Source organism: Microcebus murinus, chromosome 7 (genome assembly GCF_040939455.1).
Source record: "Microcebus murinus isolate Inina chromosome 7, M.murinus_Inina_mat1.0, whole genome shotgun sequence".
Taxonomy (NCBI): domain Eukaryota; kingdom Metazoa; phylum Chordata; class Mammalia; order Primates; family Cheirogaleidae; genus Microcebus; species Microcebus murinus.
Genome location: NC_134110.1, coordinates 18,138,484 through 18,163,030, shown reverse-complemented (window position 1 = coordinate 18,163,030; position 24,547 = coordinate 18,138,484). Strand labels below are relative to the sequence as shown.

Below are 24,547 nucleotides of genomic sequence, written 5' to 3'. Positions count from 1 at the left end.
CTCAGCTTCTCCAGCTTTTAGACGCTGCCCACATTCCCTGGCACGTGGCTGTCTTCCTCACGTCATCCCAAACTCTTGCTTCCATCATGACATCTCCTGCTGCTGACTCAGATCTCCTGCCCCTCTCTTATGAGGCCCTAGGGATTACACTGGGTCCACATGAATAATCCAGGATAATCCCCCATCTGCAGATCCTTAACTGAATTACATCTGCAACGTCCCTCTTTGCTGTATAAGACATATATATTCACAGCTCCCAGAGGTTAGGATGTGGACTTCTTTGGGGGACCATCCTTCAGCCTACCCCACCCCACACTGACCTAACCTAACACATTCCACTTTTCAGCTTTCTAGTTTCCCAAAGTTGGGTTAGTCCCAGTACCTGGCCCGCCACTAGCAAAGGTGGAACTCCACATGCCATTCTGCGTTCGCACTGTAAGGATCACTCTGGACCCTGCGTGAAGGGCAAATTGAAGGGACCAGAGTAGAAGTGGAGAAGCCAGTTATGGGGCTACCAAAATAATCTGGATAAGAGATACACACAGTAGCAGAAGTAGACATTTTTGAAGAAGAATCAATAGGCCTCTGTGATCACAAGAAGCTAAGCTAAGAAGGACACTCAGGTGTCTGGTAGGTGGAACTGGGAGAATGGTGGTACCCCCCCCTTGAAAGCAGAGAAGACACACAACTAGAGGAGAATGTGAGGAACTTGGTCTGGGACATCTTGAATCTGAGGTGCCTGAGAGGTGTCCAAGTAGAGATGTGAAGTTGGCAATGGGGCATTTCAGGAGGAGGGAGGTGACAGCCTCAAATGCAAAGAACTCCATGAGTGACAGAGTGCCCAGTGGTGCAGGGAGAGAGGAGTCTGGGCCAGGGAATGTCTTCCTGTTGAGGCAAAGCTCATCAGGCCCCATCTTTTGGTGTCAGTCCTTGCCCTTGCTATGTACACTACAAAGGTGTCCCTCACAGGGGCAATGCATGACCATCATTCCCGGGAAGCATGGCCATGTCCCCTTGCTGCCTCTGTCCCACCTCAGTTCTGGGTGGTCCTGAGGACTCTCTGAGCCTGCACTACAGCTGTGGACGTCTGTTCCACAGCCTCATCTAGGGGACCCTGTTTTCCTACCATTGAGAGGCCCTCATGGCACCACCTGACTCCACTCTCAGTGCACTTATAAGTGTCCCACAGCAACATGGAAACTCCCAGATGTTGTTATCCCACATAGAGTCCATGGGAAATCTCAGACCCGAGCTTCTAGACCAGAGGTCAGCAAACTATGACCCTTGAGCCTCATCTTGCCGCTGCTTTTATAAACAAAGTTATATGGGACCACAGCCAGACCCAGTCATTTATGAATTGTCTGTGGCTGCTTTCACACTACAGCAGAGTTGAGGACTTGTCACAGAAGGCCACATGGCCCACAAAGCTCAAAATATTTACTATCCTGTACAGAAAAACAATTGTCCACCTCTGTTCTAGACATTTCCCTCCCTCAGTGCTACCTTATGGCTCCTGCATCATGTTGGAGGGCATGGAGAGGAAAGTTCTCACATTTACCTACCTGGCTTCTGCCAGTGGAGGAGGGCAGGGTGCTCCAGTACTATGTCCCTTCTCAGGGACCCAAGAAGCTTCTTCACTTACAAATCTCTCTCCCAACTTCTCAGAGTTCCTCCTCCCAGCCCTAGACAGCTCTCTCCTTCCCCTTCCTTCCTACTTCTGGTGGATGGCACTTCCCTCCATCATATCCTCCGTCCTACCATCTTGGGGCTTAAGAATAAAACAATTTTCAGGCCATCTAGCTTTGCTCTCTGTACATAAAGGAAAGCTTCTGGAATAAGATTCTTTTTCTCTTGCAACAAACCCTGGTTTTCATGACTGTAATCTCTCTAGAGACTCAAGAAAGTTAATGTTGGGACTCAAAGCTGACTAATGAGTTCTTTGTATCTAGATAATACCTGCTATTGCCCCCAAGCAATGAATGCCCTTCCTTTAATGGGTAGAAGAGCTGCAGGGTAACATGATTTACAGGAAAGAAAAAATGGGTCAATTTAAATTTTCAAAAATATTATTCTTGCAATAACTATAGTAAGGTCCAAAAAGTTTCCACCAGGCAGTGGAAAAAGAGGTATGGAATGAAACTTGGAAAACGGGGGCAGGACTCACAGGAGAGCCAGCTGGATTGGGGCTCTGCTAACCAGTATGAAACTACGAGTTGCTCCCCTGGAGTTCTGCTGATGGGGATCATTTGGGTGAAGATGAGAAAAAGAAGGCCACTGAATGTTATGAAGAAAAGTTAAGATCAGTAACTGGCAGAGGAAGCAGAGAGAAGAGTTTCAGCTCAGCACATGAGGGAGAGAGACTTTAGAGGGATAAGATATTCTGCACCCAAGAACCCCCAGAGTCCACAGTTCCAAGAGCAAAAGCAAGAAGTGCAACAGAAAGCCAGGTGACTAAAGGCTACTTAGGGAAGCACAGATGGCCCCCAGGTCTGCAGACGCCCATGCCCTTGCTTCAGCACTTACAGCACTCGTGTGCATTCTCAGACAGAAGCCAAAAGAATGCTGCACTCACCGAGAAATGAGCCCCCTGCCTCTTCAGCTACCAAAGTGAGAAGTCACACCCCAGAACAGGCACTCTTCATATTAGCCCAAGATACGGCAGGACAGACTGCTGCCCAGCCCAGGCATCCAAAGGTGAAGCTGCCAGCTGATGTGACCAAAATGTCTCAAATATCTTAATGACTCACAATTAGAAGACAAAGTGTGACAGAGAAAGGACCCTGGGAGTGGCACATGGGTGGGCAGGCCCTCTCTGGTATCTGCCTGTGCATCCTTCCTCCTCGTGCAACCTCTCCTCATGCAAACACCCTGGGGAATCTCTGGAGTCCTTTCAACCATCCAACCTGGTGTCATTGCTGCAATCATTGTTAGAAATTGCAATACCTGGTCCAGAAGATGAAGTTGAAGAAATCTCCTAGATTATAATGTGAAAGGCAAAGAAACAGAAAATATGACAGAGAAATTAAGGTACCTAGAATATCAACACAGGAGGCCAAACACCCCAAAACAGGATTTCCATTTAAAAAGAACAAAGAAAAGAGAGGTGAGGGAATCATCAAAGAACAAAATTCAGCTTTAAAGAAAAGACACATAGAGTACCTAAGACCCTTCACTAAATTCCGCAAAATATCAGAACACCAAGAACAAAAAGCAGACCCTAGCCTTCTAGAAAATAACAACAAGGTTAGGTTACCAATGAAAGAAGATGAACCAGACTGGCATCAGACATCTCTCCAATGACATGAGGCATGAAGACAATGACATGTTTGCCACCAAGGAAGTGACAATAAAAGGTTGAAAATATTTAATTCTGAGGAATAGGAGGGTGGGAGCTGAGGAAAAGACTTTGCATTCCACTTTGCACCTTTCATACTGTCTGAATTTTAATTTCCATGAACATATATTACTTTTATCATCACCACCACCATAAAACATATATACATACACAAATAGTATGTGCCTTCCCTACCAGACCAGGGCTCTTCCTCCACACAGAAGTGATGCTCCTCTATCTCTTTCCTTAAACTCTCTCAGATCCCGCCCCCTCACTGAGGGGCACGTGTCCGGACTACTGGGAACAGCCACAGGTACAGAACCTTTGAAGTCACTGGGCAGGTGCCTTGCTCAGGGGGGTTCTTGGGTTTTTGTTTTTTTCTCTTTTTGTTACTGGTGATATAGCAAGAAAAAAAAAAATAAAGTACCATATAATATACATATATAAACATTATTTTTAATACATTCTCTTTTTTCAAAAACAAAGACAATCTTGAGGAGAAGCTATTTACTCCTTGTTATGACAGAGGGCTCTGTTAACCCACTTGCATTACTTAGATGTTATTTCCTCATCTTGAGAGGAGTCAGCTCTGCTATGCCTCACACCCTCCCGTGGTACCAAGGCAAAGGCGGGCACAGAGAGGGGGCCTGGGTGACCCAACGCTGAATTCAGTGAATTGGCAGGTGCAAAGCAGATGCTATGTTTCTCTGCCTTTTTCTGACAGTGGGTCAAAAATCAGTTTCTAAAAAAGTAGTATCCCTTTGTGAATGGTTGAAAAGAACTCTGTGGGGTATGATTGAAAAAAAGTACTTTTTTAAAATCAGGGGATTCTGATGAGTATATGCTCATTGTGACTAAGCTGCTTATTAACATGTCAAACAGGTATCATTACCATAGCCCTTTCATGGTATTTCAAAATCACTATCTATATTCACTATCAAAGCCATTACCTATAATTTCTCGTCATAAATGAGAAATGAGCATTTCTCTTATAATTAGGTAACTTCATGGTTTATTTTTCAAATAAAAATTTGCTTTCTTATAAAGTTCCAAATGTTCTCTGTTTTCTCTGTAAAAGAATAAGCTTAACTTTTAAGGACTCACTTTAGAACAAATAACCTGCATGTTTATGTGATAATTATGTCTCAGGCTCTAGTAGCTGCTAATGCAAAAGTCGTTGTTTACACTTATTATGCCCTAAATACTTCACTCACTATCTCTCCTTCCTCCCCTCAAAAATGACAATATTTTAACATCCTCAATTCCTGTGGGCTCCATAAATCTCCATCCACTTCACTCTACTGCATCTTTTAGGTAAAATATGACACTTTTATCAATAGTTGGAAGTAGAGTTAAGAGCAGTCCGTGATTATAACTTGCAACCATTAACTCCAAAACATGATATCAAAAATGAGGAGATGGTCAAAATGTCCAAACTTTCAGTTATAAAATGAATACGATCTGGCAAGTGCAGTTAATAACGCTGTACTGTATACTTGAAATTTGCTAAGGGAGTAGATCTTAAGTGTTCTCACTACACACACAAAAAAGGTAACTTTGTCAGGTGCTGGATGTGGTAATTAGTTTGACTGTGGGAATGATTACATGAGGTATACTTACATTAAAACACCACACTGTACACCTTAAATAGTCACAAGTTTTTGTCAGTCATACCTCAATAAAGCTGAAAAAAAAATTGTTCATCTAAAATGCCTAAAGAACTTCAGACAGGCTGGAAGCCTGGGTGTGCTGGGGTACAACAGACCTGGAAATTGCACCTTAGATTCACCTGGTCTCTAGAATGGAAGGCCCGGGCCCCACCTGGCCGTCACACAGGCGGACGCGCAGCCAGAGCCTCCCGAAAAGCTATGAATACAAGGAGCCATTACTGGCACCACCCACCAGAAGGGAACCAAGGGGGGGGGGAGCCTGAGGGCTGGGAGGAAGCTGTGTCCTTTACTGTGCCTGTCAGCACCTTCCCTTCCAAGACTGTCACCCTGAAATAGCTCTGCAATGGCAAAATGCCTGCCACGTGGTCTGAGCTCGCCAACAAATATGGAAACAACACGAAGTAATCTGAAGAAACCATCCCAGGCTATATCACAATTTCTTTGCTCTTCAATAAAACCATAGGATACAGGACTTTTGACCTTTTCAAAATTCCAATTCAAGATTTCCCCGATAAAATAGGGAAATACAAAGAAAAAATTCTCCCTCACATATTCAAACTATGTAGACTGTATAATGTCCAAGGTCAGTTTCCTTTTGAAGAAGTCTTTAAAAATGAACCAAGAACATGGAAAGGTTCCGAAGGTTTTTCCCCATGGGGCCGCAGGGTGGGTGGAAGAGGAAGGGGGAACAGCAGGAACTGAGGGTGGGAAAGTACAAGGTTTAAATGAGAGGGACAGTAATCATGGCTCTCATTTACTGCGCTGTACTAATAGAAAAGGCAGATTTAAATAGATTGTTAAAGATAAAAATATAACCACCAGAAGAATGGAAAAGCACGAGAGAGAGCAACTGGAATTTATGAATAGACATTTCTTAAAAGAAGACGTACAAATGCCAAGTACATGAAAAAATGCTCATCATCACTAATCATCAGGAAAATGTGAATTTAAACCACAATGAGATATCGCCTCACACCTGTTAGGATGGCTTTTATTAAAAAGCCAAAAGATAACACGTGTTGGTGATGAAGTGGAGAAAAGGGAGCCCGTACACACTCTTGGTGTGGATGTAAATTAGCACAGCCGCTGTGGGAAACAGTATGGAACTGCCTTAAGAAACTAAAAATAGACCTACGACATGATCCAGCAATCCCACTTCTAGGTGTATGAGCAAGGTAAATGAAATCAGTATGTCAAAGCGGTATCTCCACTCTCATGGACATTGCAGCATTTTTCACAATAACCAAGATATGGAATCAACCTAAGTACCCATAAACAGATGAATGGATAAAGAAAGTGTGGTGGGTATACACAATGGAATACTATTCAGTCTTAAAAAAGAAGGAAATCCTGTCATTTGGGACAACACAGGATGAACATGAAGGACATTAAGTAAAATAAGGCAGGAACAGAAAGTGGCTGCATGAGGTCATTTACATGTGGAACCTAAAAAAGTCAACCTCACAGAAACAGAGAATATAATGGTTATGAGGGGCTGGGGGAAGAGGGTGAAGAAATAGGGAGATGTTCGTCAAAGAGTAAAGAATGTCAGGCCAGGCCGGGCGCAGTGGCTCACACCTGTAAATCTAGCACTCTGGAAGGCCAAGGCGGGAGGATCATTTGAGTTCAGGAGCTCGAGACCAGCCTGAGCAAGAGCAAGACCCCCGTCTCTACTAAAAAAAAAAAAAAAAAATAGAAACAAATTAGCTGGACAACTAAAAATATATAGAAAAAATTAGCCAGGCATGGTGGCACATGCCTGTAGTCCCAGCTACTTGGGAGGCTGAGGCAGTAGGATTGCTTGAGCCCAGGAGTTTGAGGTTTCTGTGAGCTAGGCTGACGCCATGAGGGTACTCTAGCCCAGGCAACAGAGTGAGACTGTGTCTCAAAAACAAAACAAAACAAAAAGTCAGACAAGAGGAATAAGTTCTGAAAATCTATTGTACAGCATGGTGACTACAGTAATAAGGCATTATGTATTTGGTAATTGCTAAGACAATAGATTTTAAATGTTCTCACCACAAAAAATATAAGTATGTGAGGTGATGGATATGTTAATTAGCTTGATTTAATCGTTCCACAATCTATTCATATATCAAAACACCACACTGTATACCATTAATATACACAATTTTTATTTACAAATATAATGATATAGGTAAGTTTAAATTAAAAATATGGAAAAAGATATACCATGAAACAATAATCATAGGAAAGCTGGAGTGGCTATATTAATAATCACACAAGTTAGACTTCAGTAGGGAAAAACATTACCAGAGACATATGGGGACATTACATTATAGTAGAAGGGTCCATTCACAAAGAGGACAAACAATCCTAAATATGTATGCACCTAAAAACAGGACACCAGAAAAGATAAAGCAAAAACTGACAAAGCTGAAAGGAGAAATAGAAAAATCCAGAATTATAGTTGAAGATTTCAGTATTCCTCTCTCAGTATAACAGATAGAATTAGCAGATAAAAAAAATCAAGAATACACAATAACTGAACAACAATATCAATAAACACCAGAATGTGTGTGTGTGTGTGTGTGTGTGTCCACTGAGAGGGCCTACAAGCAATGATGGCCCTCAGCAATGACCACCTGATCTGAACACCCATCTCAATTATAAAGCAGCAGGGCTCCTTGGAGAAATCACAGGTTTCAGGGATGGAACAAGGAGAAGTACAAGATAAGCCTGGAACATCCTCATGTGTCAGAAAGTCAGGATATACACAGTGTATAATGCAGACATGTTAGGACAGTTTGAACATCAAAATAAATAATGATAGTATATGACAACCCTTTAAATAAAATAGGTAACTCATTTAAATAAAATGAGTTTACATTGCTACAAACTTTAAAATACACACATACGTAGATGGGAAAGAAGGGGAAAGCTCTTCTTACAGCAGAATAACAACTAATAAATGTAGAAGGAATGATGGAAACGGAGAACCATGACTTGGCAACTGTCGCACAGGAGGCTGACTCAGGTGGCAGTCATCAACAGATGAGAAAGCTGAAGGGTAGGGGTCCGACCACGCACAGGATATTAGCACAATCTCAGAAAAGCTCCCCACAATATATAATCAAAGAGGAAATGGTGAATTTAAATTTAAAAAGATAACACCTGGCAGACAGCAACACCAGGTGATCAAAGGTTACTATCACACATGGTGGGAAGGGTAGACTTCACGCACGGAGAAGAGCATGGCATCATTTCTGGGATAGTCCTGCCAATAACTCATGAGCTGAGTCTGGCCAGGAGGATAAATCAGACAGACACAGGTTCAGGGTCATCCTACGTCACTGTAAGGCCTGTGCTGTGCTCTTTAAAACTGTGGAAAACATAAAACACAGAGGAAGACTGAGGAGAGTGGAGAGACATGAGACACACACATATTCCTTGGTAGGTTCCCAGGCCAGAGAGGGAAAAGAAACCCTATTTGTACAACTGGTAAAATTGGAATGGGTCTATGGATTGAATGGCAATGTTTTCTTCAATGTTGATTTCCTGATTTGGAGGGAGTTATGCTGGTTATGTAAAGAGTGTTTTTAAGGGAAATATACATTGAAATTTTTAGGAGTGATGCGACTTCATGTCTATAGCTTGCTCCCCAAAGGTTAAAAAAAAAAAAAAGAGTAATGACAATTGATATATTTTTTCCATTGAGAAAGAGAGTGCATAAGTGCGAGCCATAGGGCAAATGTAATAAAATGGTTACAATTAGAGAATTTAAGTGAAGTGACACAGGATTTCTTAGTTCTGTTCTGCAACTTTTCCATAAGTCAGAAAATACTGCAAAAATTTTTTAAAATGCAGTTTCACTGTTTTCTAGCATAGAGTTTGGCTATGAGCATTCCAATGCACAATACCTACAAATGACCGGGATTTTACACCTGGATGCCCAAAGGACTTTTTCCTTACCTTTAAAATCCATTGTTTTACAGGGATATATCTCAATGTTGACTATTCTCCATTGATTTTTCCCAGTTACACAGTGCATCCTTTCAGGGAAGTTTTCTTCCATTATAGTTCTAAATATTTATTTTATTCTAGTGCCTTGTATTTCCATCCCTGGACACTCTAATTATACATATATTGGATCCTCTTTGCCTATCTCCTATGTTTATTAATTTCTCTTAATTATTTCCCTTTATCTTTTTCATTTCATTCCTTTTCATCCCTTATTTTTATTTCTGTGCTTTCTATGATATCAATGTGCTCTTGTGTTCCTTCTAATTTAGTCTTCATTTCTGAAATTCATTATTTCCAAGTTCTTTCCTGATATCTCTGTTTTCCTTTCATAATTTCCTATTATCTAGCCATATATTTTATAGTTTTTTAAAATTTCTGATTGATACTACTCTTGCAAATCTTTGGGGATTTTTAGATTATATTGATATATTAGTTTATAATTTTGCTGATGTGCTCTCATTTTCTGCAGTACCATTTGTTCATTGTCATCATTTCTTGTTTGAATACATTTTGTGTGAGGTTGGATCATATTCCTTTTTCATTCCCCATGTGGTGGGGAATGAAAATGAGGTGGATTTTCCTGCTCTATTAGGAGAAAGTTCCTAACAAATGGAGGGATGGACTAGGACAGCTCTCCCAGCTGGACTCTACTGATCTGTGGAAGACCCAAAATAGGAACTCCCCATGTATCTTCTTATTTGTTTCTCAGCATTAAGTCCAGAACCTTTACAAAGCTCAGGAAGATCTATTACTTCTAGCCCTTTGCTCCAGCTCTAGAACTTTGAACATCTTATTTTCCAAGGCTGTGCTCTAAGCTTCTGATACTATCTTTTGCTGTCAGAGCAGTTTCTGCAATCTCTTTTCTTGGGGTCCCCCTCCCCACCTCCACCATCTGAACCTACTCTCTCTTGCCATCTGTGTTCCTGTCCTGCTCAATTTGGCTTCCAGTCATTTCTGCTAAGGGCAAGGCTCTGGCCTTCTAGAAGGGAGGGCTAATTGTGCATTTCTCAGATTCTCCAAGGCTTATGCCACCACATCGTGTTGACTCTCCCACATCCTCACGTAATGTGATATTCTCACCTGCAGAAGCCTGAGAAGACCTTTCCAGTTTTGTCAGCTACTCTCAGATCTGCCCATCCAGGCTTCCATTCCACTTAAGGGGTGGGCAACTCATGGTGGTGTGGGTTTCCACCATCTATCCATAGTTCCTTTCACTTCCCATCACTCCCCTGAGGCCACTGCTACTCTTCTGCAGGTCCCATTGCAGGTTTGGCCACACCCACCCAGTCCTGGAACTCAAGAGAGGGCTCCCCACCACTCTTGTGGACCATGTCCTCTCTGAGCTTTATCTATGGCTGTCTTGCTGATTGGTTTCGTTTTCAGGAGGAGTTCAAGAGAAAGCGGAAAACTACTCTGCCACAATGAATGCATCCCCATAAAACATGTTCTGGAAGGTATAAAACAAGGAACAAAGAAATAAAGAGACATACTTTGTGCCTGAATTGGAAGATTGAATATGATAAAACTGTCAGTACTTCCAAAATGGATCCATAAATGTAATGCAATTCCAATACAATCCTAAGATGGTCTTACCAGAAACCAGACATAGATATTTTGAAGTTCATAAGGGAGAACAGCCATAGCACTTTTAAAAAAGAAAAACAGCATCAATGGATATACCTTACCAGTTAGTAAAACTTACCATGAAGTTGCTAGAATCAAAACAAGGTGGTATTGACTCTGAATTAGACAAAAGAGTAGAGCTGAATAGAGTCCCAAAACAGAACCACATGTATATGGGAGGTTGGTCTGAAAGCAAGTAGTTAGGCTCTCCCTTCATAATATACACAAAATAAATTCTGGATGAATTACAATGTGAATGTAAAAGCTAAAACATTAGAAGGAAATTTAGGAGAATATGTGACCTCTGTAATGATGACCCTCTTAACTAAAAGAAAAGAATCCAGGAACTGTAAAAGTGAAAACAAATAGATCTGACTATGTAAAAGGTTTTAAAATTTTTTATATAACAAAAGGCGCCAAAAATTAAATCACATGAGCAAATATTTGCAACACATAATAAAGTAGCCATGGAAATTCAGATTGAATGAAAGCAATGAAATAACTGTTTCTTCCATCAGATTAATAAAACTGATCAGGATTGCTAACATCCAATGCTAGAGGGTAGGGAAAAGGGCACCCTCAGGTATTATTTCTGTGGATGGGAATGACTACAATCTGTTGTGAAAATTAATCCAGCAACACCTAACAATACTCCAAACTTGAATACCCTTTGACTACCTATTCCACCTTGGGGAATTTATCCTCAAAAACAAGCAGTGGAATCTCAGGCTAAATAAGCAGCATTGTTAATAGACATATAGATGTGATACCAGAATATTCCCAGCAGGAGCATAACTGAATAAACTGTCATAATTCATACTGTGGACTATTCTGTAGCCATTAAAAATAATGAGTGAAAAATTATTATTATGGCTGGGAATATTCACTATCCATTAAAAAAGAAGTCATAGAGTAATGTGTGTGGTATAATCCCATTTTTATAATTTTTTAAAAAAGAAAAACATATTCCATACATACATATAAATTTTAGCATATTTTATGACTGTAAAGGAAAGTGTAGAACGATCACATTAAACAACACTGGTAATGCTGGTTACCTATGGGTAGAGATTGGGGTAGAAGAAAGCACATACTTTTCAATTTTCAGTTATTGCAACAAGTATATACTGCTTTTGGAGTATGAAAAAAATCCAGTGGAACTGCTTTTAAAGGATAAAATACATACATGTGCATGTACACACACGCACACACATGCACAGAGTCAGCTCCCAGTGGCTATGTTTTTATCAACATATGTAACTGGTAATATGGATAATTCATAATATACTTGTTTGTCTCTGAGTTCTGCACATTAATAAAATTGCAAAGAAAATAATGAACCTGCTCTATTGAGAGATAACTATTCAAGACCTCCCCCCAGCTACAGTTCATCACCTCTCAAAATGGGCAGGGCATTCATCCCCAAGGGAACAGATCCACCTCCTAATTTGCAGATGGCATGGCCCAGGACAGGAAAACCGTCTGAAGGTGGCCCTCAAGTGACTGAAACTGCACAGCTCTGTGTTGATCACAAACCTCTGGCCTCCTTCAATTTCTCATGTGCCTTCACCTTTCCAGGCATATTTCATGCCTTTCCTAAGAAATAGAGAGTATGACCTCCTTCCTTTTATGAGTCCCCTTTACCAGCATGGTTTATTCCATCCCTTTCCACCTTGGCAGTTAAGTCTAATGGTTAGTTAGGAGTGTGACCTCTAAAGTCAGAGCAACTAAGTTCAAAACCACTTCTTAGGTAAGTGACCTTGAGCAAGGTACTTAATCCCACTGCCCTTCAGTTTACTCAAATGAAGGTGCTGAGACTTCTTTAGGCTCAGGGCTGGAACTGAGACATACTGAGCTCTGCTATATTTTACCAACTAAGGCAAATCAGAGCCCCAGTCCAAATTCAAAGAGAGGGAACTGCACAGACCCTGAGCACCAGGAATCACTGTCCACCCCAGGACACCAGTGTAACGTTTACATGGTGTTTTATCAACATATGTAACTGGTAATATGGATAATTCATAATATATTTGTTTGTCTCTGAGCTCTCCACATTAATAAAATTGCAAAGAAAATAATGAACCTGCTCTATTGAGAGATAACTAGCATGTAAAAGACTGAGATCCATATCTGGCACACAATAAGTAGGTGCTCACTTAGTGTGGGCTGCTTGTCTTCGCTTTTTCTTTTCTTTTTTTTTTGCTTAAATAGAGAGGAGAGTTGTTTCTATAATGGTTCTTTACCATGTACAAACCACACAGGGCCTAGGACACCTGCAATTGCTAAAGAGCACATAGGTCTCATTTCAGAAGATTCAAAGGAAACAGAGTGCAGTCTTAAGCCCCTCAGGCTGGATTTTTGTATAAAGCCAGCCATGCTAGTCACCATTCCTAAATGAAGAACATTCTTGCAAGGTGGCTGCACTAATTCCCAGTCTCAAAGGCAGGCATATACAGGGCAAGGGGCCAGTGTTAGCTTCTCACAACCATGCTAGCATGCAAACCTGTCCCAACATAACTGTCCACTGTTTCTGCAAAGGGTGGAGACAACAGGTGAAACAGTATATACTGTATTGTATTGAAAGAATATTCAAGGTGCTTGTGGCAAACTGAGTTGAAAGAGAAAAAAGAAGACCCTGAGACTATAGACAGAAGGGTGGAAGAGTGGGAGATGGACCCAGCACAGAATAAGCAGAGTATGTTGTGTTCATTTTTGGTCCCCAGAGCCTAAAATGTGCAGAGGAATGTCTGCCGTTGGAGAACTTCTGGAATTACTGCGAATCATAGAAAGTTAGAACTAACAAGTTATAGCTAACAAGTTAGAACTAACAAGTTAGAACTAACAAGTTGAAGAATGGAACATTGGAACTGCAAATCTAATTAACTGTTTTACATATTTATTTAACTCCTTAGACTAAATGCAGTAAATGTGCATTTTTCAGATAAATAGCTTTTCTACTGTGTCCAATTAATGTTTTCCCTTTTAGGTTTATTATTAAAAGGCAGTTCTCTTTCCACACCCTTGGGAACTTAAGGCTATACCCGGGAAGTGGGGGCAGGGCCTTTAGGGAGGAGCCAGGAGGTGGAGCCAATTCACCAGTCTGCCACCTGTAGGCTGCTTCCAGCAGACTTAAACCTCAGTGCCCACTAGACAGACATGAAAACAATGCATATTAAATAATGCTAAAAACTGAGCAACAGATGTGTGAAGACTATATATAGAGAAGCATTTGAATCATGGCTCCGGTGTGCCTGCCTCCCATCTCCTCTCTTTTCTTTGAACACTCGGAGCTGTGACCACACACTCTGTTGTTCCTATTCAGCTCTCCAGACTCACCCTTGGTCTGAAATAAGCTTTGAAAATTAATACCCCCATTAGGATGAACAACCACACCTGTATCGATCGGGTGTTCCAGAGGCAGTTTTGCTCAGATCTCATCGTAAAAGCCATGCAATGAACTTAGAGAACAAAGACCATTACAAAGCAAACAAATAAATAAATAAAAGCTAAGCTGGACAGATTTTTCAAATTTCAAAACTCAAGAACAAATAGCAAACGTTAATTACAAAGGCTTAGCTGGGATTTCTGCAGCTGGTATTAAAACATACTCAGTTTACAATGTAAGCCATTATGATGTATTTCAGCACCATAAACCAACAGTACTTGTAGATGTCAAGAGTTCTCAGAACAAGTGCCTCTTTATAAACATGTGCTCTGCATATATCTTTCCCATGCCCATATGTCAATTCTTTATTAATATGGGGGAAAAATGATTTTCATCAAAATGCTACAAAATGCCAAAAATTAACTCTTGAGAACAGTCACTCCTTTAATAGAGATTTCCTAATGTCCTTCTCCTATGGAGATTTGTTAATCACTGGCTTCTCTAATTTAGAGGACAATTAACTGAAAATCGGTCATCCTCAAAATCTAGAGTTCAGAAAACACGCCCCGACCCAGGACGCCGGCTGCCGGTCGCCTGCCCTGTCCAGCCACCCACAAAACACGCCGTTCGGGGCAGACGCGGTAAACAAGAAGTCCCTGATGCCAAGCTGGCGAGCAGCCACAGGAGTGCGGCGGGTCCCCGCCGCCCGGACTGACCCGCAACCCGACGGGACGCGCCCGCGCCCCAGCCCCCGGGCTCGGGCCGCCGCAGAGGCGAGAAGCGCGCTGACACGCTGCTTCGCACGGGGATCGGATTCCACCACCTGGCCTCGGACGCTGTCACCTGGTTGGCTAGGTCGCGTCCCCAGCGCGCCCAGTCCCCAGTAGCGGTCCCTCCGGCCGCTGCGGGCTGGCAGAGGGCGGGAGTCTGGCTTGTTCCTCTAAGAAAAGTAACTCCGGGGACCGGCGCAAAAGGAAAGGGAACGCGATGCTCCGAGAGCGCCGACTCGGTCCCCGGAGTTATTCTGCCCGGAGTTTCGAACTGCACCCCGCGCTGCAGCTGCTCGGCCCTGGGCGTTCGCGCTCGGAACTTGGCGCCCGCGGCGGCGTCCGGGCGGCCGCAGCGCCCCGCGCCCCCGCCCGCGCGGTCCCGGAGCCCTGCCCCTGCCTGGCCGCAGACACTCACCGAGAAGCCGGCCCAGAAGGGGCAGGAGTGGCGGACGCGGGCCGAGGTGGTGAGCGCCAGCGCGGCGAAGCTGACGGCCACGATGAGGCATCCGAGCGCCATCTGCGTGGCCCCTAGCGCCAGCACGATGCGGGAGCGCCCCGGGCACTCGCGCAGGCGGGACAGGCTGCGGGGCAGCGTGGCGGGGCGCAGCGGTCGGGGGCCGCCGGCCGGAGGCATCGCGCCGGGCGCCCGCACGCCTCGCCCGGCTCCCGCCCGGCCCGGGCGCGCGCCGCCGCCGCCGCCTCTCCTCACAGAGGGTCCGAGGCAAGTTGCGCCGGGTGCGGGGACGGCCTCCCCGCCGGCCGCGGGAGCTGCGGCGGCCGCGCGCCGGGAGCGGGCCGGGCCGGGCGGGGAGCCGGGCGCCCGCAGCCCCCGCCTGTGCCCGCGCCCATGCCGCCGCCGGCCGCGCCGCGCTGCGCCCTCCCCTGCCCGCCCCGCGCGCTCCCCGGGCCGGGCGCGGGCGCGAGCCGCCGCTGCCGCCGTGCCGGGCGCGAGCCGCCGCCGCCGCGCGCTGGGGCCGGAGCGGGAGCCGGACCCCGCGCGGAGGGCGGGAGGGGGCGCAGGTGCGGTCCCTGCGGCCGGCCTCCGCGCCCGCGCCTCACGCCAGGGCGGCGGCGGGTCTGGGGGAGGACGGTGGGGACCGCGGCGCGTCAAGGGCGAGGGCAGCAGCCTTCGCGGCGGAGCCCTCGGCCGGCGGCGCGAAGGTGCCTGGGAGCCGGGCCCGCGGGCCGGCCGAGCCGGCGGAGACTGGGGCCAGCCCGGGATGGGCGCGCGCGGCGGCGCTGGGGACCGGCACACTGCCCGGCAGGGCGGGGAGTGGAGAGGAGGCAAATTGCGAGCCCTGGGCCCCGGGTGTGGCGGGCAGGAGCCTCTCTCGAATGCAGAAGCCCAACAGCCAAGATGCTGCTTTTCTACAGTTCCGAAATTTCCCAAGCCATCAGCTGAGAACTCGGCTCAGGAGCACTTGGCAGTTAAAACAGTGCCAGGTCACACATGATGTCTCTCGCCCACCTTTCGTATGCATGGCTTTTGATACAAGGCAAAAGTTTGGGCTTTTAAAAAATTGTACAAAACGAATTTAAATGCACAATATCATTGATAACTGAATGAACCATCTCTACTCCTTGCTAACATAGTGTTTTAAATAGCTATAAGTATTGGCTTCCTCGGAATACCTAGAAAACCTGGAAGTTTGATTGTCATAATTCCTTTGTGGGCCTGTTAATGGGACATTTAAGACTGCTTGTGTTGAAAGGGGCTATATTGACATAAGAAACCCACAAGCATTAGGAAGTCTGAAGGGATCAGACATAAAAAGGCAAAGTTCAAAGTAATAAAGGGAAATGGCAGGTCATTTCCCGAGACCATTCTTCTATGGCCTCTGGCAGAACTTATGGAGTCCCCTGTTGGATGAGAAACACTGGCGAGTCTCGCCCCAAAATATCTCAGTTGCTGGTGCTTGAAATTTCACCGTTAGAGATATTGATTCCTCTGGGGCTTGACGAGCCTCTATTAAAATGCAAATTCCCCTTGAAGGGGCAATGGCTCAAGCCTTTATCAGCCAACACCTTAGCAGGGATGGGATTTATTTTCCAATTTAATGGGATGGCCAAGAGATGAACAGGAGTGGGGAATTCCACAGATAAAGTGGCTGACCTCAAAATGCTGGCCCATGGCCAAAGGCCGCCTTCTCCCCCAGTTCTCATCTATAATATGACTAAGCCTCTGACCGCACTGTTTGGAGCACTCCAGTACAGATTCCAATTTCCTGGAGACATTTCTGCCTTGAAATTCACAGGGCAGCGCTTTTTAAGGGCTTGAAACAATACAAAGCATGACTGGGGACTGGCAGGGAGTTGGAGTCTGACTGTGGTCATCTCCCACATTCTTTCATTCATTCATTCCTCCAACAAAAGTTCATAAAGGACTCTCTAATCACAAGGCATTTTGGGGGGTTCTTAGGGTACATCAGTGAAGAAATAGAAAAATCCCACCTTTAAGGGACTAGGAGAGAAACAATCAGCCTAACAAATTAGTAAATTACACAGTTTATTGACATTGTGTACTATTCAAAAAAGATGTTAAGCACCCACTATGTGCCAGACACTGAGGATCTGAGGATGAGCAAAAGCTGACAAGCCTCCTGTACTCAGGGAACTTTCAGTCTGGTGGGGAGACTGGCAGCGCATTGGGTTAAGTGTTATGGAGAGTACTACATGGTGCAAAAAAATATAAAAAGAATCAGATGATAGGTTGATATTAAAGCTTTTTGACTACAGTATTGAAAATGGGTTGAGGGGTGCCCAAGTGAAAGAGTTCAGAGGCTGTTACTGTCCGCTGGGCAAAAAGTGACAGTGTTTTTTATTAAGAAAGGGATGATGGAGATACCCAGAATCAAGTGGGTTTGGAATATGTTTAGGAGGTGTTGGTGGTGAATTAAATATGGGGGGAGCACGTTGCCAGCCTCCACTGAACTCCCATTTATGAATTGGATGTGCTTCTAAAACACATGGGAATCAATTTCTTCTGTTTATGAGTGGTATGCAAAGAGAGCTCCAAGCAACACAACAGGAAATTTTGGTGAAGATGGGTTAGGAGAGGGATCTACCTTCCCTGTGAAATTTAGTTTGAGGACACAGGGAGAGACTGCTCGAGAAATTAAACTTACTTTGCTCTTCTAAAAATTAATTCTATTGATAAGAGAAAAACTTTAGGGCCAGGCATGGTGGCTCACACCTGTAATCCCAGTACTTTGAGAGGCCAAGGCTAGAGGATCACTTGAACCTGGGAGTTCATGACTACAGTGAACTATGATTGCACCACTGCACTCCAGCCTGGGTAACAACGGCCCTGTCTCTAGAAAATAAAATGAAAATAAATAAATGTTAAAAATGTTAAAATATTAATTAAAAATTTTAGACAAAATAAATTTAAGAGTTTATTTAAGCAAAGAACAATTCACAAACTGGCAGCCCTCAGAACTAGAAGAGGTTCAGAGAACTGTGCTCTGAAACATGGACAGGGATTATATACAGGAAAAAACTGAAGGAAGCAGAAACAAGGAACAAAAAAATGGGTCAGTCATTTCAAAGTTACCTTCCTTGTAAAGGTTAAAGCAGAGAGAATTTCCTTATGCCAGCTAAAACTGTCCTGTTTGGAGATTTGGCTATTTCTCTCTCTGCCCTCCCCTCCGCACCCCCCTCCTTACCCTCCCACTGCTTCTCTTGATTTCTTGGTAAGTCAGCTAAACAACATAGTTTCAGCTTGGTAGCTTAGAACTTTAGCATGAGTGACTCCATCTTGGTTTGATCTGTTGGGGCCCAGTACAAGAGCTCAGTCCAAATCAATGGCCTCCTATAAATCTAATTCAACACTATGTTTTACAGGATTTTAAAATCCTGTTGTGTTAAATGCAGCACCAAAGTTACCTTGATTAGCAGTTGGAATTTGGAGCTATAAATAGGTAAAGTGAGTTAATTTTGTGGAGGTGACTCATAAAGAAAGAAAGGAAGAATGGAAGGAGAGGAAGGAAAGGGAAGGAGGGAAGGAGAGAGGGTGCAGGCCTGAGCTTAGCCCTCCTGGTGCTGATCCTGACAACTCATTGACTCTCTTTGATCCTCAGGTGCTTTTCCAAGAATCTCCAAGAATAGGAGATTCTTGGTGACCCCTGGGACCACTTTATAACAACTTTTCCTTCTCCCTGGATCAGGTGGAACTAACAGACAAAACCCTTATTTTTAAGCAAAGCATGACAAGGTAGCTGAGCTTCTTGCTGAAAGGCAGGTTCCCTGCCTGCTTGCACCACGGGAAGATGAGTAACATTTATAAGTGGTTTGCTCACCCCGCACTTGTTTCAGATTCCTGCTCTTTTCGACAGGTACCTCTCCACAAATAGATGAGAAATAAACTTGACATTTTGTATCCTCTCAAAGGCAGAAGAAAGTTGTGCTTGGATCTCGCAATCCTTGCCTCTCAATGAATAATAGTCAAGGGAGAAACTCCACTTCCAGGAACAGCAGACTGGCTACTTCTGCTAAAGACAACTTGGAGGCCAGATGAAATACTTTTAAAATATGCTTTTAAAAGTACCAAAGAATACATAGACAATGAGGGAACACCAGGCCAAGGTCCAGTAGGGGAAGGAATCCAGAGAGACATGTACAGGACGTGGGCAGCTTGGGACTTGCTAGGGACTTGCCTTTCTGCTCTGGCAATTGCACAGGGTTAGAAAGATAAGTTTGAGTCCAGGAGTCTTCAAGGGTGGGAACCCAGTAAGCCAGTCCCCTGCATTGCGATGGAACCCCAGATGGCTGCACCTGGGAGTAGGAAATAAGTCAACCTCTTGTTGCAAGTACTCAGAAATCCCAAACCTGAATTTGGATTAAGGTAATCTTGCATTGCTCAAGCCCCTAGGAGCTGGCAAAAGCAATAGAAAATCCTCTCTGGAAAAAGATCATCATTCTAGGCCTTCAATTATTTCTATGAATAGCATTTTAAAAACTCACCTTCTTTTAACTTTCTAACATTATACAGAGCATTTATAGAAAACCCATAGCTAATATCATACTTAATGGCAGAAGATTTAAAGCTTTTTCCCAAGATCAGGAATTTGACAAGGATGTCCCTATTCACTACTGCTATTCAATACTGTACTGGAAGTTCTAGCCAGAAAATTAGACAAGAAAAGGAAATAAAAGGCATCCAAATTAGAAAGGAAGAAGCAAAACTCTCTCTATTTGCAGGTGACATGATCCTATATATAGAAAATCCCAAAGATTCCACAACAAATATAGAGCTAATAAACAAATTCAACACGGAGTACACGATCAACAACAAAAATCAGTGTGTTTCTATACGCCAACAATGAACAATCTGAAAAGGAAATTATAATAAAGCAATTCAATTTACAATAACATCTAAAAGAATAAAATACCTGGGAATAAATTTGGGCAAGGAAGTGAAAGACTTGTACACTAAAAATTACAAAACATTTCTGAAAGAAATTCAAAACCTAAATAAATGAAAAAACATACTGTGTTTATGGATAGGAAGACACTATTAAGATGCCAGTAACCCAAATATTCTATAAATTCAAAGCAATCTCAATCAAAACTCCAATAGGCCTTTTTTGCAGAAATGGAAAAACCAGTCCTAAAATTCTTATGGAATTGCAAAGTTTCCCAAATAGTCTTGAAAAAGAACAAAGTTGGAAGATTCACATTTCCACATTTCAAAACCTACTACAAAGGTACAGTAATCAAAACATTGTTGTACTGGCATAGAGGTAGACATAAAGACCACTGGAATAGAGTTAAGGGTCCAGAAATAAATCCATACATCATCCATATCAAACAATCTTTGACAAGGGTAACAAGTCTATTAAATAGGGAAAGAATAGTCTCTTCAACAGATGGTGCTGGGACAACCAGATTTGCACTTGCAAAAAAAAGAAGTTGGACCCCAACCTCATGCTATATACAAAAATTAAGTCAAAATGAATCAAAGATCCAAATATGAGAGAAAAGCTATAAAACTCTAAGAAGAAAACCTAGGCATAAACCTTCATGACCTTGGATTTGGCTTTGGATTCATAGATAACATAAGCATGAACAATGAAAGAAAGAATGGATAAATTGTATTTCACCAAAATTAAAAACTTATGTGCATCAAAGAACACTATCAAGAAAGTGACCGGGCGAGGTGGCTCACGCCTGTAATCCTAGCTCTCTGGGAGGCTGAGGTGGGAGGATCGCTCGAGGTCAGGAGTTCGAAACCAGCCTGAGCAAGAGCGAGACCCCGTCTCAAAAAAAATAAAATAAAATAATAAAAAAAAAAAAAAGAAAGTGAAAAGAAAAGCTACAAAATGAAAAGAAATATTTGCAAAGCATTTGTATGACAAGGGATTAATAACCAGAATATATAAAGAACTCCAACAACTCAACAACAAAAAGACAAAGAACCTAATTTTAAAATGAGCACATGACCTGAATAGACATTTCTCTAAAAAAGATAAATAACCTATGAGCACATGAAAATATTCTCATCACTAATCATTAGAGAAATACAAATCAAAACCATAATGTAAAACCACTTCACACCCATTAAGATGATTAATCTTAAAAAAAAAATAGAACAAGTATTTCTGAGGATGCTAAGGATATGGAAAAATTAGAACCTTTGTACATTGCTGGTGGGAATGTAAAATGGAACAGCCACTGTGGAAAATTATATGGCAGTGCCTCAAAAAATCAAACATTACCTTATGATCCAAAAAGTCTACTTTGGGATATATATCCAAATGAATTGTAAACAAGGACTCAAAGAGGTATATTCATATTCATAGCAGCATTATTCACAATAGCCCAAAAGTAGAAACAATCCAGTGTCCATCGTGAGATAAGTAGATAAACAAAATGTGGTTTAACCATACAATGGAATATTATTAAGTCTTAAAAAGGAAGAAGATTCTGACACATGTTACATGGATGAACCTTGAAGACATTATGCTAAGTGAAATAAACCAGTCACAAAAGAATGGTACCAGTCACAGTAGAATTATCTAATTCTACTTTATGAGGTACCTAGAGTAGCCAAAATCATAGAGACAGAAAGCACTACAGAACGTGGTTGCCATGGACTAGGGCAAGGGGGAAATAGGAAACTAGTGTTTAATGGGCACAGAGTTTCAACTGGGGAAGATGAAAAACTTCTGGAGATGGATGGTGGTGATGGTTGCACAACAATGTGAATGTACTTAATACCACAGAATCGCACCTTTAAAAATGGTCAAAATGGTAAATTTTACATTATGTATATTTTATCACAATAAAAAAAAAAACACAATGAAATACCACTTCACATCCACTAGGATGGCTATAATAAAACAAACCCTGAAAATAACAAGTGCTAGGGAGGATGTGGAGAAATTGGAACATTCATACATTGCTGGTAGGAATGCAAAATGGTACAGATGGAAAACGGTCTGGCAGTTCCTCAAAACTAAACATAATATTACCATGTGACCCATTAATGCCACTCCTCGGTATATACTCAAAGGAATTGAAAGCAGTGACTGGCACAGATACTTGTCCCCCAGTGTCCTCCGGTTATCATTGCCAACTCTGGAGCATGTTTGCTCAGCTGATCGTAATTGGAGGGTTGAAAGCATGCAGAAATTCCTGGGCCTTGATTGAAAATAATGCATGCATGAAACTTTGACTTATATTTATCCCTTGGGTTTAAAATGCCTGTCTCATTGCCACCAAAATAATTAAAGAACAGCTAAGTTCAGGGAAGAAAGAGATCTAATTTTGACAGGCCTTGAAATACTTATTACTTCATAGGTTCTGTGATGAGATTTAAATTGTATTGTGAATATAGAAAGGGATTTCGCAAACATTGGGTACTTTATAAATGCTGGGTGGTCTTATCCCATTAGTAGTGAGTTCCTTACAGATAAGGATCATTCATGCTTGCAATTCCCTAATGCACCTGGCACAGTCTTTAGCAGATAGTGATATTCAAATACTATTTATTCAGTTTAATCCTATATCTTAAACTGTATGCTAAAATTAAAGTTTTTAACACTTCTGAGCTACTACTCACTAGGATCTTGTGAAAAGTCCCTGAAATAAATGATGTTGGATTACCCAAGGAGGGTAATAAGGCTAAGAAGTAAGTTCCAGTTAAGTTGACTCAACTAGCACTATTAAATCAGGTTATTAAAAACCTACATATTCTAATGATTTCATTGGAATAGGCAGATATTCATACAAACTGACTCAAACAAAATTATACATGAAAGAAATGTTTTGCCTTTAGGGAAAACTATGAAAATTATGAGTCAAACCACATGAGATTTGATAATTCTCATCCATCAAGTGAACAGAAAATAATGGAGTAAAATTTATCATTTGGTTTTGAAGTATGAGAGTCACCTTCAACCAGAACTCTCACTTTTTTTTAAATTAATAAACAAAATTAAAACACTTCACTATGGATAAATGGGACATCTCTTAGAAAAATAAACATTAGGACTCACCCATCTTTAGTGTTGATTACGTGATTGGCCCCACCTTTTTATAGCAACAGCAAGAGCTGCAGCAGCGGCCCATTGCTAAGGCATGATTCTAAGGGGAAATGGTGGCCGTTTTCATACAAGCAAGCTGTATGTTCAGTGGTAGCCTGGACCATCCAGCAAAACCAGCTTCTCTCTTCCCTCTCTCCAACATGTTTCCCTAACCTTCTGCTCCAGCAAAATATTGGCCTTTGTTTATTTAAGTTTCTGGACTTTAGTGGGCCATTCCTGCTAGAATGGCCTTCTTTGTCACTTATACAAACTTTGTCCCTCCTTTAAGTCTTTTCTCACATCTAAAAGGCAGGAAGGCAGAGTGCTTAGGGGCCAACTGTTGGTGTCCAATTGCTTTGGCACAAACCCCAGCTCCACTTCCTAATAAAGGTAATAATAGTACCTACCTTATAAGTTTCCTGTGAGGATTAAATAATTTAATTTATCAAAGTACTTGGAACAGCACCTGGCACATAGCAAACACTAAGTGCCAATTATTTTCTATTATTGTACCAATGCTTCTATTAGAAAACCCTACTGTTATGTCCAGCTTCTCCTAGTCCATGGCAGCAGAACAGGTTAAGTTGGAAAAGACCAAAAGATAAGTTTGATCCATAAGGTCTGCAAGCAGAAGATGAAGTTAGATTAGGACCCAAAATACCAAACAAAACCAAAATAGGAGGAAGGGTGAGATTTAACACCATTGGTAGACTAAGAGCAGAGTACAGATGTTTAGCAGAGGCGGCTTGGTATCTGGAAGCCACCTTCCAGGCCAGCATAGAGAAAACAGATTAAGCTGTTTCCTCAAATATGGTATAATAACTTTGAGGAAAGACCTCACAATGGGTATTTCTTTGAATTTTTCACAGTGCACAGGATACTAGCTTATTAGAATAAAAACTACAGTAAGTATTTTTTGGGGTATTGATATGTCTTTCCTAAAATCAAGAAAGAATTTATAGTTTTAATTTTTTTCCTTATTTCATCCATCTATTCTATAAATATCATTGAATTTTATAATGCACAAGGCATTGCCCTAAGCATGTAAAGATCAATAAGATCTTGCACCAGACCTCATATTTCCTTTGGACTAATTCCTACCTATAATTCAATAGTCATTATCATAATGCTTTTATTAGTGCTAGTCTTCCAATTATATCATTATTTCAATATCTTTAGAATAAATATGCTAAGTAATGAAACTTCAGAAATCTAGTGATTTAAATGTGGGGACCAAATCAAAACAGCTTTCCAGG

The 24,547-nt window shown here is 42.3% G+C and overlaps 1 protein-coding gene across 1 annotated transcript in view; it reads right to left on the bottom strand.

Moving 5' to 3' along the window:
- The window catches only part of ENTREP2 (endosomal transmembrane epsin interactor 2), a 349,185-nt gene extending 333,785 nt beyond the window's left edge, over positions 1-15,400 (bottom strand). The window contains exon 1 of the mRNA XM_012764608.3: positions 15,182-15,400. Coding sequence (XP_012620062.3) covers positions 15,182-15,400 — 219 coding nt within the window. The remainder of the gene's footprint in view (positions 1-15,181) is intronic.
- Between the last annotated feature and the right edge of the window lie 9,147 nt (positions 15,401-24,547).